Source organism: Halichoeres trimaculatus, unplaced genomic scaffold (assembly GCF_033239565.1).
Source record: "Halichoeres trimaculatus isolate MK-OKI-2021-1 unplaced genomic scaffold, fHalTri1.1 fHalTri1_scaffold_35, whole genome shotgun sequence".
Classification (NCBI taxonomy): Eukaryota; Metazoa; Chordata; class Actinopteri; order Labriformes; family Labridae; genus Halichoeres; species Halichoeres trimaculatus.
Window position 1 is genome coordinate 501,750 of NW_027437213.1, and position 13,148 is coordinate 514,897.

At 39.5% G+C, this 13,148-nt stretch overlaps 1 protein-coding gene across 2 annotated transcripts; it reads right to left on the reverse strand.

The window, feature by feature from the left end:
* Positions 1-765: 765 nt before the first annotated feature.
* Positions 766-4,737, reverse strand: LOC141786500 (uncharacterized). 2 transcript variants are annotated; one of them, XM_074665119.1, is made up of 6 exons: positions 4,514-4,737; positions 3,870-4,035; positions 2,059-2,790; positions 1,899-1,967; positions 1,216-1,259; positions 766-986 (listed from the first exon to the last, which is right to left on the reverse strand). In XM_074665119.1, the coding sequence occupies exons 2-6, from the start codon at positions 3,991-3,993 to the stop codon at positions 969-971; spliced, it is 987 nt and encodes a 328-aa protein (XP_074521220.1). In that variant the 5' UTR covers positions 3,994-4,035; positions 4,514-4,737; the 3' UTR covers positions 766-968. The 2 variants fall into 2 exon arrangements, with proteins under 2 accessions (XP_074521220.1, XP_074521219.1); XM_074665118.1 differs by lacking the exon at positions 4,514-4,737 and adding an exon at positions 4,335-4,457.
* Positions 4,738-13,148: the final 8,411 nt, after the last annotated feature.

Below are 13,148 nucleotides of genomic sequence, written 5' to 3' on the forward strand. Positions count from 1 at the left end.
GAAGTGTATATGTCCTTTGAGGGGCCGATGATCTTCAGGGCTGTTTCCACAGTCTTCTGAGGCCTCGCTCTGTCTGCCTGAGTGCAGCTCCTGTACCAGGTGATGATGCAGTATGTCAGCAGGCTCTCTGTGCACGAGCGGTAGGAGGCCAGCAGCCTCCTGTCCAGATTGTTCTTCCTGTAGACTCAGGAAATGTAGCCTATGAGTCTTAATGAATGATGAGATGTTGTCTGTCCAGGAGAGGTCTTTCCAGATCTGGATTCACATGAACCTGACTGTGTGAACCCTCTCCATACACTTGCCGTTGATGTAGGGGGTGGCTTAGCACTGGTCCCCCTGAAGTTCACCATGTTCTCCTTCGTTTTTGTGGATTTCAGTGCCAAACTGCCAAACAAGTAAAAGGCTAAACATTTAATGCAGTAAATGTTGGATAATTGTTAAGATACTTCAGGGTGTGAAGGTACATGCTGATTTACAAGCCAGGCTCAGGGAATGATCATGATTAATAAAGTGCACTAAGACCATGATAGCCACTTAATGTTGTGTTCTTTCTCTTGTCATGAGTTCAAGATGATTGAAGGCAGTCATCGGCTCCTCAGGTCACCCCAAAGCTTGACTTTTGGCAGTCAGATGACTATTGAGTGTTACAACCCCCAGAGCCCCAAACTTGGACACCTTCAAAATATTTACTGTTTGCAAACAAAACAACAAAACATTATGACACCAAAACAACATTTAATAATCCAACAACTCATAACAGGGCCACACACTGTGAAAACATTGTTGTGTTAAATTGCTGTGCATAAAGTGTAATAGGCTGCTAATAACTGGATAAATTACCATAGCTGAAACTAAGATTTACCTCATGAAGTGAACATATTAGTGAACAAAGTATACAAATTGAACTGAACAAAACATTAAATGTGGAACTTTTTTACAACTTAAACTGATCGGCCGGTTCCCATGTGTCATCCCATGTCTTGCCGCTGCCAGGATAGGAAAGACAGAGACATAAACACAGGAAATAAAGATCAGAGGCTAAAATTTCTTCTGACATATCAAGAAATTTCATGTCTATAATTTCCTTAGTAAACCTGTCTTTCACATTAATAATTAAGCTCTAGTAGTGAATTTCAAATGAGATAGCAACCACTGGATCACAGCATAAATCTTTTGTCGATAGTTCAACATACCGGTTCCTTACGGAGCACTTACCATTGTGAGCATGGTGCCCACCCCACTTTCACTTCTTCTCTGCCCTGGAAGGCAAGCAATAAGAAAAAGGGTGCAATTTGTTAAGAGAAAGGTGTTTTCTTTAATAGACAGAGCCATAACACATATGTGCACTTTTAAGTAGCTAAGTATTATGTAGAAATTCTTTATCTATTCAAATAATTTCTCAAGAACATAGACATCACAGCATAAAGTAGAATCTTTTTAAAAATATGACTTCAATATAAATTTAGCCCTCAGTAAACATGACATACTATATGTAAGCCCAGGACTGGAGGCTTATGCAGAGGGTGACTGATATTTCACAGACCATTTTTGGTACCAGCTACAGAGTATCAATGATGATAGTAAAGATGTCTGTGCAGAAACTGAATACTACAAGAAAGCAGACACCCAGCCATAGACTGTTCACCCTGCTGCCATGTAGTATAAAATATAGAAGTATCCACTGCTGTAGCACCAGACTATAAAATATGTTCTTTGCTCAGACTGTAATACTCCTCAAACTTCACAATGGTTTGGTATTAGAAACCATAAACTGAATATCAAATTAATTTCCTTTTGCAACACATTGTTACAGAGTGGCCAATAAATACAACCCAGAACCTTGCTTTTACATTGTATTTCACAATGAAGCCAAACATAACAAAGGAGAACATACTTACATTTACCAGGCTTCGATTGGACAACATCCTCATACTTAAACACCCTCTGCTTCCTACGTCTTAGGCATTCTAAAAATAGAGAAAAAAGAATCTTATGGGGCTAGCCTAGCAATTTGAGAAGAACTATATGCCTACATAATAATATAAAGGGATATCTAACCTTTCTTTTTCTTTGCTTTTCTTTGTTTTGGTGGGAGGACAGGGCACAAAGATGACACAGGATATGGGGGGGACTGAGACATGGGAGAGGATGAAGGAAGGTGAGACAATGTGGAGGCCAGAGGAGGAAGAGAGGGAAGGGGGCATGGAGGATGAGAAGAGGTGGAGGTTGGTGAAGGATTAGTAGAGAGGGGAAACGGAGGATGAGAAGAGGTGGAGGCTGGTGGAGGATGAGTAGAGAGGGGAAACTGAGGATGAGAAGAGGTGGAGGTTGGTGGAGGATAAGAAGAGAGGGGAAATGAAGGGGGAAAAGAGGTGGAGGTTTGTGGAGAATGAGTAGAGAGAGGAAACGGAGGAAGAGAATAGGTGGAGGCTGGGGGAGGATCAGAAGAGAGGGGGAACAGAGGATGAGAAGAGGTGGAGGCTGGGGAATCATCAGAAGTGGTGGAGAGTGGTGGATGATGAGAGGAGAGGGGGAACGGAGGAGGGTAAGAGGAGAGGGGGGATGGAAGTTCAGTTGGCAGGCAGGATGTTGAAGGTTCAGAGGGGACAGAGGATGTAGGGTGACAGTTAGAAAGAGAAGAAGGTGAGGTATTTGGGATGAGGTGCAGGATGATTTCTTCCTCATCTCCTCCTGACTGTAGTGTCACAGGCTGAGCTGCTGGACAGCTGCTGTCCTCAGGGGGCCAAGGAACTGCTGCCGGTGGGCTGGTGACACTTGGGGAAGACAATCCTGCAAAAATGGAGAAAAAAATGTAAATATTCTCCTGTCACACCATTTTCATTCCTATGTTAAGGATAAAAACTAATTGTACCTGCATTCTGCATCATGAACTATTAGCTGCAGTCACATTAAACTTGTTGAGACAGATAATCCATCCCAGTGTGTGCTCATACTACATCCTTAGTTTATAAGACAGAGAGATGAAAAATCATGCAACCACACTGAGATGAACCATTGCACATTTTTGTGATACTAATCATCTGAATTTTGACTGGGAGTAAGTCTGAACACATGGTAAATGATCTGAGATTATTAACAGCATTGGCATCACTCAGGTATGGGCGTATCATTATCACGGTGTCCACTCAGATAACATGCTTGCCTGACATCTTTTGTTTCAGGCAACAGCAAAAGTTGTTCTCTCTAAAATGGCTTAGAAGTAAAGAGGTTGCAATGTAGCAATGAGCTAGATGTAAAGCCAGGGGTCTGTCTTTCTCACTTTTTGACACTGATTTATTCATCTTGAGAACCACTCCTCCAATCAACACCAAACTTGGCTGATTTCTTGCTTAGAACCTTAAGAACTTTCAATTTTCAGACAGTTTGAGTAAAATAATATGAGATGTGTAAACATTTTCATTATTTAAAAAAATGTGTTAGTGACTGACTTCTGAATTCACTATAGGTTGCAGTGCAGCAATAATCTGTCATAATTCAGAGGATGACATAGTGAAGTTTCAGGTATGGAGAACATTCAAGTGACTTAGTATTTAATGACACATGTAGTATCACCAGCATTCATTTAACACAACTTATGAAATAGCTAAAATTGAACTGAAAAATAAGCTCTGATTGCATGTGACAAGCTTCTTAAAGTTTTCACGATATCTCCCTTTGATTTTTACAAGGTAATCTGGTTGAGCTATACTCAAGAAAGCTGCAGTGACCATTACCAGGGCATGAGAAACTAGACAAGCACATTGTTAATGGGCACTAACGTGACACAGAGTCCACCAACAACTACGCTATAGGACAACAAAGTATAACATATCATAAGATAGTTTTATTATAAATAATCATAGTCTTACTTTTCAATAGGTGCTCATGCAGTTTCTTCATTTTCAGAAGAAATTCTTGAATGATCCCATCAGTCGGTCCAATGTGATGGACCATGTCCCCATAAAATACTCCGTTCCTGCCTTGATGGGCCATAAACAGGACTGGATATTTGTCCAAGGCATTCAGCTTCAAAACCTGAAAGACAGATTTTGAAGGGAAGAAAAATTTAAGTCTGTTATTATACCTCAACTCGAGAAACCAACAAAACAGAAGTAAAGGCACGTGTTCATCTTTTTCTAGATTATACTATCCTCCAGTTTACTGGAGTATAATATTTTATATCTTATCTAGGGCTGTCATTTTAACGCGTTAATTAGATTAATTAATTACACCGCAAATTAACGCGTCATAAAAATTAACGTAATTAATCTGGATCCCAAACCCGCGAGGCGTTCAAAGACGCACTCATTTTCAAATGTCTAGCATTTACAAACCGTTTGTCCTACATGAAAAAAGTTGTGTTCTCGTCAGATTTTCAAATTTCTGACGGTCCCTGAATGTATCACATCTAGCAACATGCTTTGAGCCGAGGGAAGAGAGCGCTGTTAAAGGATAAGTTCGGTTCATACAGCTTTTACATTGTTTATAGAATGAAGTAGAACAAAATACTCACCCAGAAGGCTTATCTGATCCAAGGAGTGCTTCGGGAGATATTTAGATCCAAAATCGTGCAGCAGACGTCCGTATAATGGGATTCATCAGGGTATAGACAGCACCGCTCCTAAAACTGCAGTTCAGAGGTCATTACAGCCGCACAGCGCTGTCTGGAGTGACACAGACTGCAGCAGAGGACATCTGGGAGCCGACCATGATGGAATATTGGTGAAAAACACGAGTTTTTGGACGATTAATGCAGTTTTAAGGAGCGGCGCTGTCTATGCCCAGATGGATCCCATTATACGGACGTCCGCTGCACGATTTTGGATCTAAATATCTCCCGAAACACTGCTTGGATCAGGAAAGCCTTCTTGGTGAGTATTTTGTTCTACTTCATTCTATAAACAATGTAAAAGCTGTATGAACTGAACTTATCCTTTGACGGCGCTCTCTCTTCCCCCCGGTTCAAAGCATGTTGCTAGATGTGATACATTCACGGACCGTCGGAAATTTGAAAATCTGACGAGAACACCACTTTTTTCATGTAGGACAAAATCTACAGAAAATCAACCGTTTGCTCTAGCTCAATTCTGTAAAAAACAGGTAATTTTACACTCTCTACTGCATCAAACAAGTCCTGAATTATCGAAAAAGGTCTTGTATTTAAATCTAAAGAATTATATGAAAATTTGCTTCCATCTTCCTGGTGTCATGTTTCAGCTTGGGGCTGCTCTGCACCAATCAGTAACAGTTTGTGTGTTCAGAGCATGTGAAACTGAAAATACTTCACTTTTCTTTGATCCAAGACTTGAATAAAGTGTTTTGTACATAGTTCCTCACAGTTTTTAGCCTTTAGCCCTGGTTCTCTTGACCTCATAGAAGTATAGAAGTTCATATTGCAGTGAAAATGGAGTCCACATCGAGTAAAAATGTGAACAGTAGCAAAAAACGTCCTAAAAATCAAATCAGCTTATCTTAGGTGCAGGACTGTGTAGATTTTGTAAAGATAGAACCATAATACTTTTTTCATTTGTTCCTTATGCCTCAGTGTACCTAAAAATGTGTTGTATATATTCCCAACTTATTTTTAAATGTCTTTTAATGTAATTTTAATGTCCTGGAATTCAAATTCTTTATTTTGGGACCTTAAGCAGATATGAGATTAAAATGCGATTAATTAGATTAATTAATTACAAATCCTGTAATTAATTAGATTAATTTTTTTAATCGCCTGACAGCACTAATTTTATCTAATACAGAAACTTAGACCCCAGCACAGTGATGTGGGACTGTTAAGCTCTAGCTTGCCATTTGTGCGCATTATGGAGCGTTCCACCTCCTTTTACAAACCACCACCAAAAAGTGAAAGTGTTGTTACCATGAGCATACTAAAGAACTGTAATGGAGTCAATTAAGTAGTCAACTGAGAAAACATTTCTTCTGCCCTCAAGGGCAGTGGCTGGATCCTGTCTGAGGCGTAATAGATGGTATTAACCACATACAGTATTTTAGCTCCAAATTGTTTCATCAAAAGGGATTAGAATGAGGATTATGATTAGCATTAGCAGTTAACGTGAAACACGCTAGTTCCAGTTAAATGAATAACTACATGATCACCTCATAACAGCCAAGCTTTTTGAAAATATGAAAATAAAATTGAAAATATAAATATGAAACTAAAAATGTGAATATGAAATTGTTGCTAGGCACCTGTTGGCTATGGCTGCCTTTTGAAGCAGCTCTCTCTTCTTTGTCCGATTCTTGTAATTGTTTTGTCTCTTTTTCGTCATCTTTGTATTTGGAGTGGCTCTTTACTTTATCTGGTTCATTGTTGGTCATGGACACCAAACTTTTTGTGGCTTCAGTGATATTTTTACTACTTTTTCTCCTGTGTTTGTCTGGAGATCCTACATGTAACCATGGCTGCATTGTTTACATGTGAAATCAGCTGTTAGCAGCCCGTAGCATGTCAATGCTAACTGGTGTAAAGCTTGATGATTTCCCTCAAGGTGAGGAGGAGGAGGTGAGGACAACATGCTGGTTCTCCGGTGTGAGCTCGGAGGTGACAACGTGGACCTGTCCTTCCATCCATTGTTGTTGGGAACGTGGGATTTATCTGGGATCTAACGTGGGATGGACGAGCTAGCCATGCTGGCCCAGCGGCAGAGGGGCTGCCAGAGGGCAGAGTGGCATCGTGCTGTTCACGGACAGAGCAAACACCGGACGCCACCGCCACATTGGAGAAGCCTTACCTGCTGTGAGCAGACAGGATCTAGGAGACAGAGACTGAACAGACTGCTGGGGAGGCTCAGTCCTGGACCCTGTGGAGGTGGAGGCTGGCTGACTGGACAATGATGGACAAGCTGTCATCATCTATTTTCTTATGGACCTTTTTGCACTTTCTATACACTTTATTATTTTTGTTTTCTTGATTGCTGCTGTGACTTCAATTTCGTTGTACTTGTTACAATGACAATAAAGTTCAATTCTATTCTTTTCTAAATATTTTGATCATTCTTACATTATGTCATTACGTGAATATGTATGCAGCATATAGATCAATGATTAAAATTACATGCACCACACAAGACTGATAGACAAATTAGATAATTATATAATGTATGAGAAACTAATCCCCTTGTGAAATCAAAGTGACTACAACTTACAGATATCTGGGCCGACTTTACTGTCCTGCATGCGTTTTGATTTTTCTTTACAGAAGACGACCAGGTGGAGTCTTTGAGCTCAGCCTGTTTTTTTTTTTTTTAATTTTTAATTTTCTGGCAGAGGACAAAGGCACTGAGTGCAGCTTCTGCACTGCAGTGCATTTGGGGCCTGGCAGGAGGGGCAACACTTGATTTTTGGCTTCGTCATTCTGAAAAAGAAAGTGAACATTGGATTATTTATGATACTATGTATGCTGTCACATGATATATGTATCAATTTGGATATGCAATTTGCAAACAGACAAATATAGCACAGAGCAACATTTTATGCAAACACAATATTTCTATTGCAATATGATTTTAGATAACAAATTGTCAATACTTGAAAAAATGTACAATCATTAAAAAGTGTATCAACCTCCAGTGCTTTAAAACTGATGACTACATTCAGGTTCAATACACATTCAAACACCAATAAAGACTGAAGGTTTGTACAGTCAAAGTTGACATCATTCTGTGAATAAGGGCCAATGTGTGCTGTCACAGGTAAACACTTATGTTAAAAACATGATTTACATGTCAAGGACAGCTCATAGAGCAAGCAGTGAGGGTGTGTTTTCTACAAAAATCTGGTTTGTATGCAACGGTATATGTAACAATAGTAGTTAAGTTCAGTGCAGTATGAAATATCTATTTTGCAGGATGTGAACTTATCATTACGCAGCTGAAATAAATTAAACCAGTGCGATTTGAGTTGACTTTGATAGCGCTACCTTCACCCCACGTTAAGCTAATTTGAGCTGCTACTACGTTGTTTATACAGATGAGTTAGCAACGAAAAAAGAAATGTTGCAGAGAAAGTTCTCTTTAAATTTCTCTCTCTCTTCCAGAAAATGGTCCAACAAGACATATTATTTTTTTTGTTATGTCTGTTTTGTTATCGACATTAAAATGATCGGGAGAGTTTACAACTTACCTGGCTTTTGTGTGATCAATAAACAATTCTTGACATGAATAACGCAGCATTAACTGGCAGGATCCTTGAACACTACGACTCCCAAAGGGCATTGCGTCTTACGCATCCAATCACCAAGCTTGAGACTGACTCACCAAACTTTTGGCGGACTGAAGCTAAGTGCAGATATTTTTTTAACAGCGTTTCAATAATTAGTCGCGTTTAATCACTTCACTTCAAATATATCTGACAAAATCTTTGAAATGCTTCCATTTTTGATTGGTTTAAAAAAGATTTGGTGAAGCAAAGCTTTTGGGCGTCGTCACTATGGAAACAACCCACGGGATTGTGGGTAGTGTAGTATCTTCGGCCATCCAAAAGTGAGATCGAATTCATTATTTCTCAAAATCGAAAGGAACATAAAGACAACTGATGGACTTAAACATTGACACATCTTATTGAGCAATTAACAATGACAAATATGTGTTTTTTTTTTGTAGAGAAATATCGCGTATAACATAGTAAAATAGCGACGAACGTGAAAACTGTCAGACAGGAGAGTTCTTCCGGATGTTCGTTCCCCCGTTAACCAATTGGATGTAAGCTCACAGCGTCTTAAAACGCCGCAGTCGGTTTACATTGGAGTAAACTGAAGACCCGCAGCGTCTCATGAGGACGCAGAGGGAGAACTTTCGCGTCAGCTTCTGACGGCAAAGGGCCCTGACCAAGCGTCGGTTTTTGACACGCTGGGAGTGAGACTGTGTTGGCTAGACACTCTTGAAGCAGTTTGTGGGGTTGCCCTGCTCTCTCACTCAACTCTGCTTTGGGCTGAGCAGGAGCTCACTTTGTGAGCTTCACTTCATGTGATTATCAGCTGATCAGATCATTATAGTGATCACCAAGAAGCACTGCTGTTTTGCCTAACGTGGCTTCGCCTTACGCCGCCTGGTATTACTGGACTTTGCTTTGCTTTATATGTTCTGCATTGACTCGGCTGGGCCATGGTACACCTGGGTTTGGCTGCCTGAGTCATATGTGTATCCTGCCCAGAACCAAACTTAATTGTCGTTGAGCCTGCTGAGTCTGAGCCTTACTTGTGCTCTCTCAGCCGAACTTTACTTGGCTCAGAATAACTGGGCCTATTTGTTTTAAGTGTGTGAAAGTGAGTTAATTAATTTGATTTGGATTTCTTCTTTTGGATTTTGGTTCAGCACTGATTTGAGTCATTTTGTTTCGGTCTCCTTTTCTTCCTGGTTTGATATTTCCTTTTTCCCCTTTTGGTTTATTCACTCATTTCCTTGTGCCTTAATTCTTTTGTTGTCATATTAGAATTTTGGACACAGTTATTTCTTTTGGTTTGTTTCTTTTGTGAATAACAGTTATTTCTGAGGGTTGGTTTGGGTACCCCAAGGGTAATGTGGTATTGACTGTTTATTTGTGGTAAAGTAATTTTGGTTCAGTTATCTGTTTTCTGTTATTTCTTTATTATCCAGTGTAGTAGTTGTGTTCAGGCTACTTTAGCAGTTACCTTTGGTGGCCTTAAATGTATTTTCGATTTATTTGTGGGTTAGTTGGGTTTTTGGTTTGTGTTAATTGAATTAATTTTCTCTCCCTCTCCTTATAGGACTGGAGTCTGGTGGTGGTGGTCCTGGGTTCCTGGTGGTGGTGTTCCCCCTCCTCGTGTGTGATGTGGTTCTTCTTGAGTTTTTGCACAGTTCAGTGTGTGTTTTTCACAAGTTACTGGGTGTTCCCTTCCCCGTCACATCCCAATCCAGCCCACTGGTGAGCCCAGTCCTGCCAGGTCCCCTTTTTCCATTGTTTTCTTGTCTTTTGGAGTGTTTGGGTGCTTTTTATGAATTAAACCTTTTAATCTGTTCTTGTTTGAAAAAGAAAGTATCTGTGGACTTTCTAATGTGAACCACGTCTCTGGTTCCTCTTTATGGACTGACCTGTGTGCCTATCATCAGTGAAAGTGAACCCTTTCCCTGGGTGCAAGTCCAAGGGTGGCGTTGCCTGGCTCTATCATCAAAAGTAAATTAAGGGAAACTCAGACCCCGTCCACTCTAGAGAGAGTGTGTGTGTGCTTGTTTAGGCTGGTTTCTTTCACCTCCTCCACTCGCCACATTTTGATAACAGAGCTTTGCAACTTCTATATAACTGGTTGATTGTTCCTTACTTGACCTACTGTGTTGATATATGAGGAAGTGCAAGTTAAACTTCCATCCTGCCAAACTTCATTTTACAAAAAAGAGCAATAAGGAATATTAACAGAAGTCCATACAGAGCTCCCTTAAACCCCAGTATTCATTAAGTTACAGTTGCTGAAGCTTAATAATAGATTTTAACATGCTACAATTTATGCAAAAAGCTAATAAAAAGCTCTGACCATCAAACATTCAGTACACATTTATAAAGGGAGAAAGCATTACAAGTTAAAAGGATTAGAAATATTTAAAAAATCAAGATCCAGAACCACTCTAAAGGAGCACAGTATTACAGTTAAAGGTTTCTCTTTATGGAACAACCAGGACAGGGACTCTAAGGAAACCAAATCATTCAGTATCTTCACAATACATGCATAAACAAATACAGGGATGAAAGATATTCTTAAACCTTCAACTTAAAATAAATAAATAAATAAGTCAATAAATAGGAATAAAACCACCAAAATATTTACTGACAACCATGATACGATTTTTTTTGTTGGGTTTTCCTTTTGTTTGATGTAAATTTGCATTTAAGTTGTGAATTGCTTTGCCTGTCTTCTTTCTGCAAAAAAGAATGAAGGCAAAGCTGAAAGGCATGCTGGAAGACAGTATTTTTGTTTTTATCTGATCATTGAATGAATGAAGGGGACTTTTTCTCTTTTTTGCTCCTTTTCATTTGTTTGAGATTTGTGTTGTTTTTATATTGTACTTTTATTTTATTGCAACATAAATCCAAAAAAAAAAAAAGTTAAAATAAATAAAATAAGAAAAAAAAAAACCTTCATCCATCTTTCAGTGAGAGCTGTCCCTTCAGCAGGCAGAGGACAACTGGTTTCTCTAGTCCATGACACACAGTGGCCCTCATTTATCAATCTGAACGTGAGTGTAGGGTACGCTCAAATCCCACGCCAGGTCTGAGTTTGTGTTTGCAAGTTTCATGTCATTATTAGATCATATGAGCGTAAATCATTTTCAGACAGAAAAACAGAGGTTTACAGAGAAATATTTAAATATTAATAGTTAAATTAGATATGAAACAATAGTGTTTCTAACATTTCACTCCTCTTCTGTCAAGCTTTCATATACATCACTTATGCAGAGAGCAGAGAGCTGTCAGCTGATAAATAAATATAATAAATCCATAAAATAAATAAAAAAAGATTACTCTATGGGTTTTAAAAATAAAAAATAGAGGCTGTTATCAGTTTTTAATACACTCCCATGTCCATGATAAAGTCTCTGCAGAGAACATTCAGAGGATGCTAAATCAAACTTTGAGCCAGGATTTTTTAAGGAAGCCGTATTGATTACAAAATATACTGTGAAGATGATTATTTCACCCCTCATAATTTTATCATGTAAACGTGAATTGTGTGTGAAAAAGTGACCGTTTCATATTAAATTGTGTTCATTTACATGGGATCACAAACAACCCGCTCGTCTTGTGGTACAAGTAATCATAAAACTCATTGACACACTTCTTGTCCAGACACCAAATCAACCACGAATAAAGTTAATGGGATCAGTTTTTAGGTGCACTAGTTTGCAGAATTGAAAATGTTTTATCTGTATCTGACACACAGTGCAGGTTAGTCTGTCCCTCCACCACTTCTGCCTGAAACTAACGCTGAGCCGGTGAGAGCTCCTCTCCCTCCTCAGTCTGTGACAGGTTCAGCAGGAGGGGGTGGAGAACATCTCTGCAGTCACTGTGTGAGGGTCTCATCAGGTCCAGGATCAACCTTGACCTCAGCTTTTATAGACAGCCAGGAGACCTGGACTCTTTCAGGACCATGTGGTGCTTTAAGGGCATTTTGAGTGATGTGGCAGACGGTGACCTGAAGTTTGGGAATGTGCAAAAACTATGATGTTTTTATTTATTTATTTATTTATTCAATATTTCAACAGAAAGTTTGTTGAAATAATAATTTTGAGTTGAACTGAATTACTTGGGTAAATTGAGTAAGAGCAGCAAATAAAGTGGTTCAAAAAAAAAAAAATCTGTCCGTCCGTCCGTCCGTCCGTCTGTCTACAGGGAAACATGCTATGCCTCAGGTTGTATTTCCATCCTTTTGCCATTGAAAGTTATTTCCACTCCTGTGGCTCTTTTCTTTTGATCTGGTTCAGATGAGTGAGTGATTTATTCTTGCGTTATGTGTGTGGTGTCAGTGACACTATCCAGCTGCTACCAGCCAATCAGAAACCACATGTGGACAAACAGGCAGTTTGATATGAGAGCAAACTAAGCAGCTATGAAACAAACAAGATGACATAAACCTATTATATAGTCTGCACCAATCTGTCAACAATAACCTCCATTTATCATTCACTTTAACAGACAAACAAACACACAAAGGTCCGTACCTTCCTCAGACTGTGTGAATGGAGCTGCTTTCACCTGACACAGAAAGAGTTCACAGGTTTTTTTCTGTCATTATTCTTTATCCCACTGAGAAACAAAATCCCTTTCTACATACCCTCCAAGTGGCTCTGGTTGTAGTGGCCTTCAGCATCAGGAGGCTGCGTGTGATTGGAGCTGCTTCCACCTGACACAGAAAGCATGATCAGCTTCTGATTGAAACATTCTATCTTTGCATATGCATCCCCTCTTTTCAACAATCAATGCTTTTCCTGCTCACAGAGCTCACAGCTCACTGACACACCATCAACACTTTGCTTCAATGAAATCAACTCTGCATGAATGTTTGTGAATATTTGAAATCAAAGTGTAGAGCTCCACAGCAGCATGCTTCAAAGAGAAGAGAGCCAGCTTATTTGTGAGGAAGAGCAGAAAGAGGAACCCTGCAAACATCCTGACCGTGGAAC

Excerpts from the sequence above, each read along its gene's own strand:
- LOC141786500 (XM_074665119.1), bottom strand. The coding sequence starts at position 3,993 with ATGGCCCATCAAGGCAGGAACGGAGTATTTTATGGGGACATGGTCCAT. Across the intron at positions 2,791-3,869 it reads GCATGAGCACCTATTGAAAA|GATTGTCTTCCCCAAGTGTC; the intron begins GTAAGACTATGA and ends CCATTTTTGCAG. Across the intron at positions 1,968-2,058 it reads AAAAGCAAAGAAAAAGAAAG|AATGCCTAAGACGTAGGAAG; the intron begins GTTAGATATCCC and ends CTCTATTTTTAG.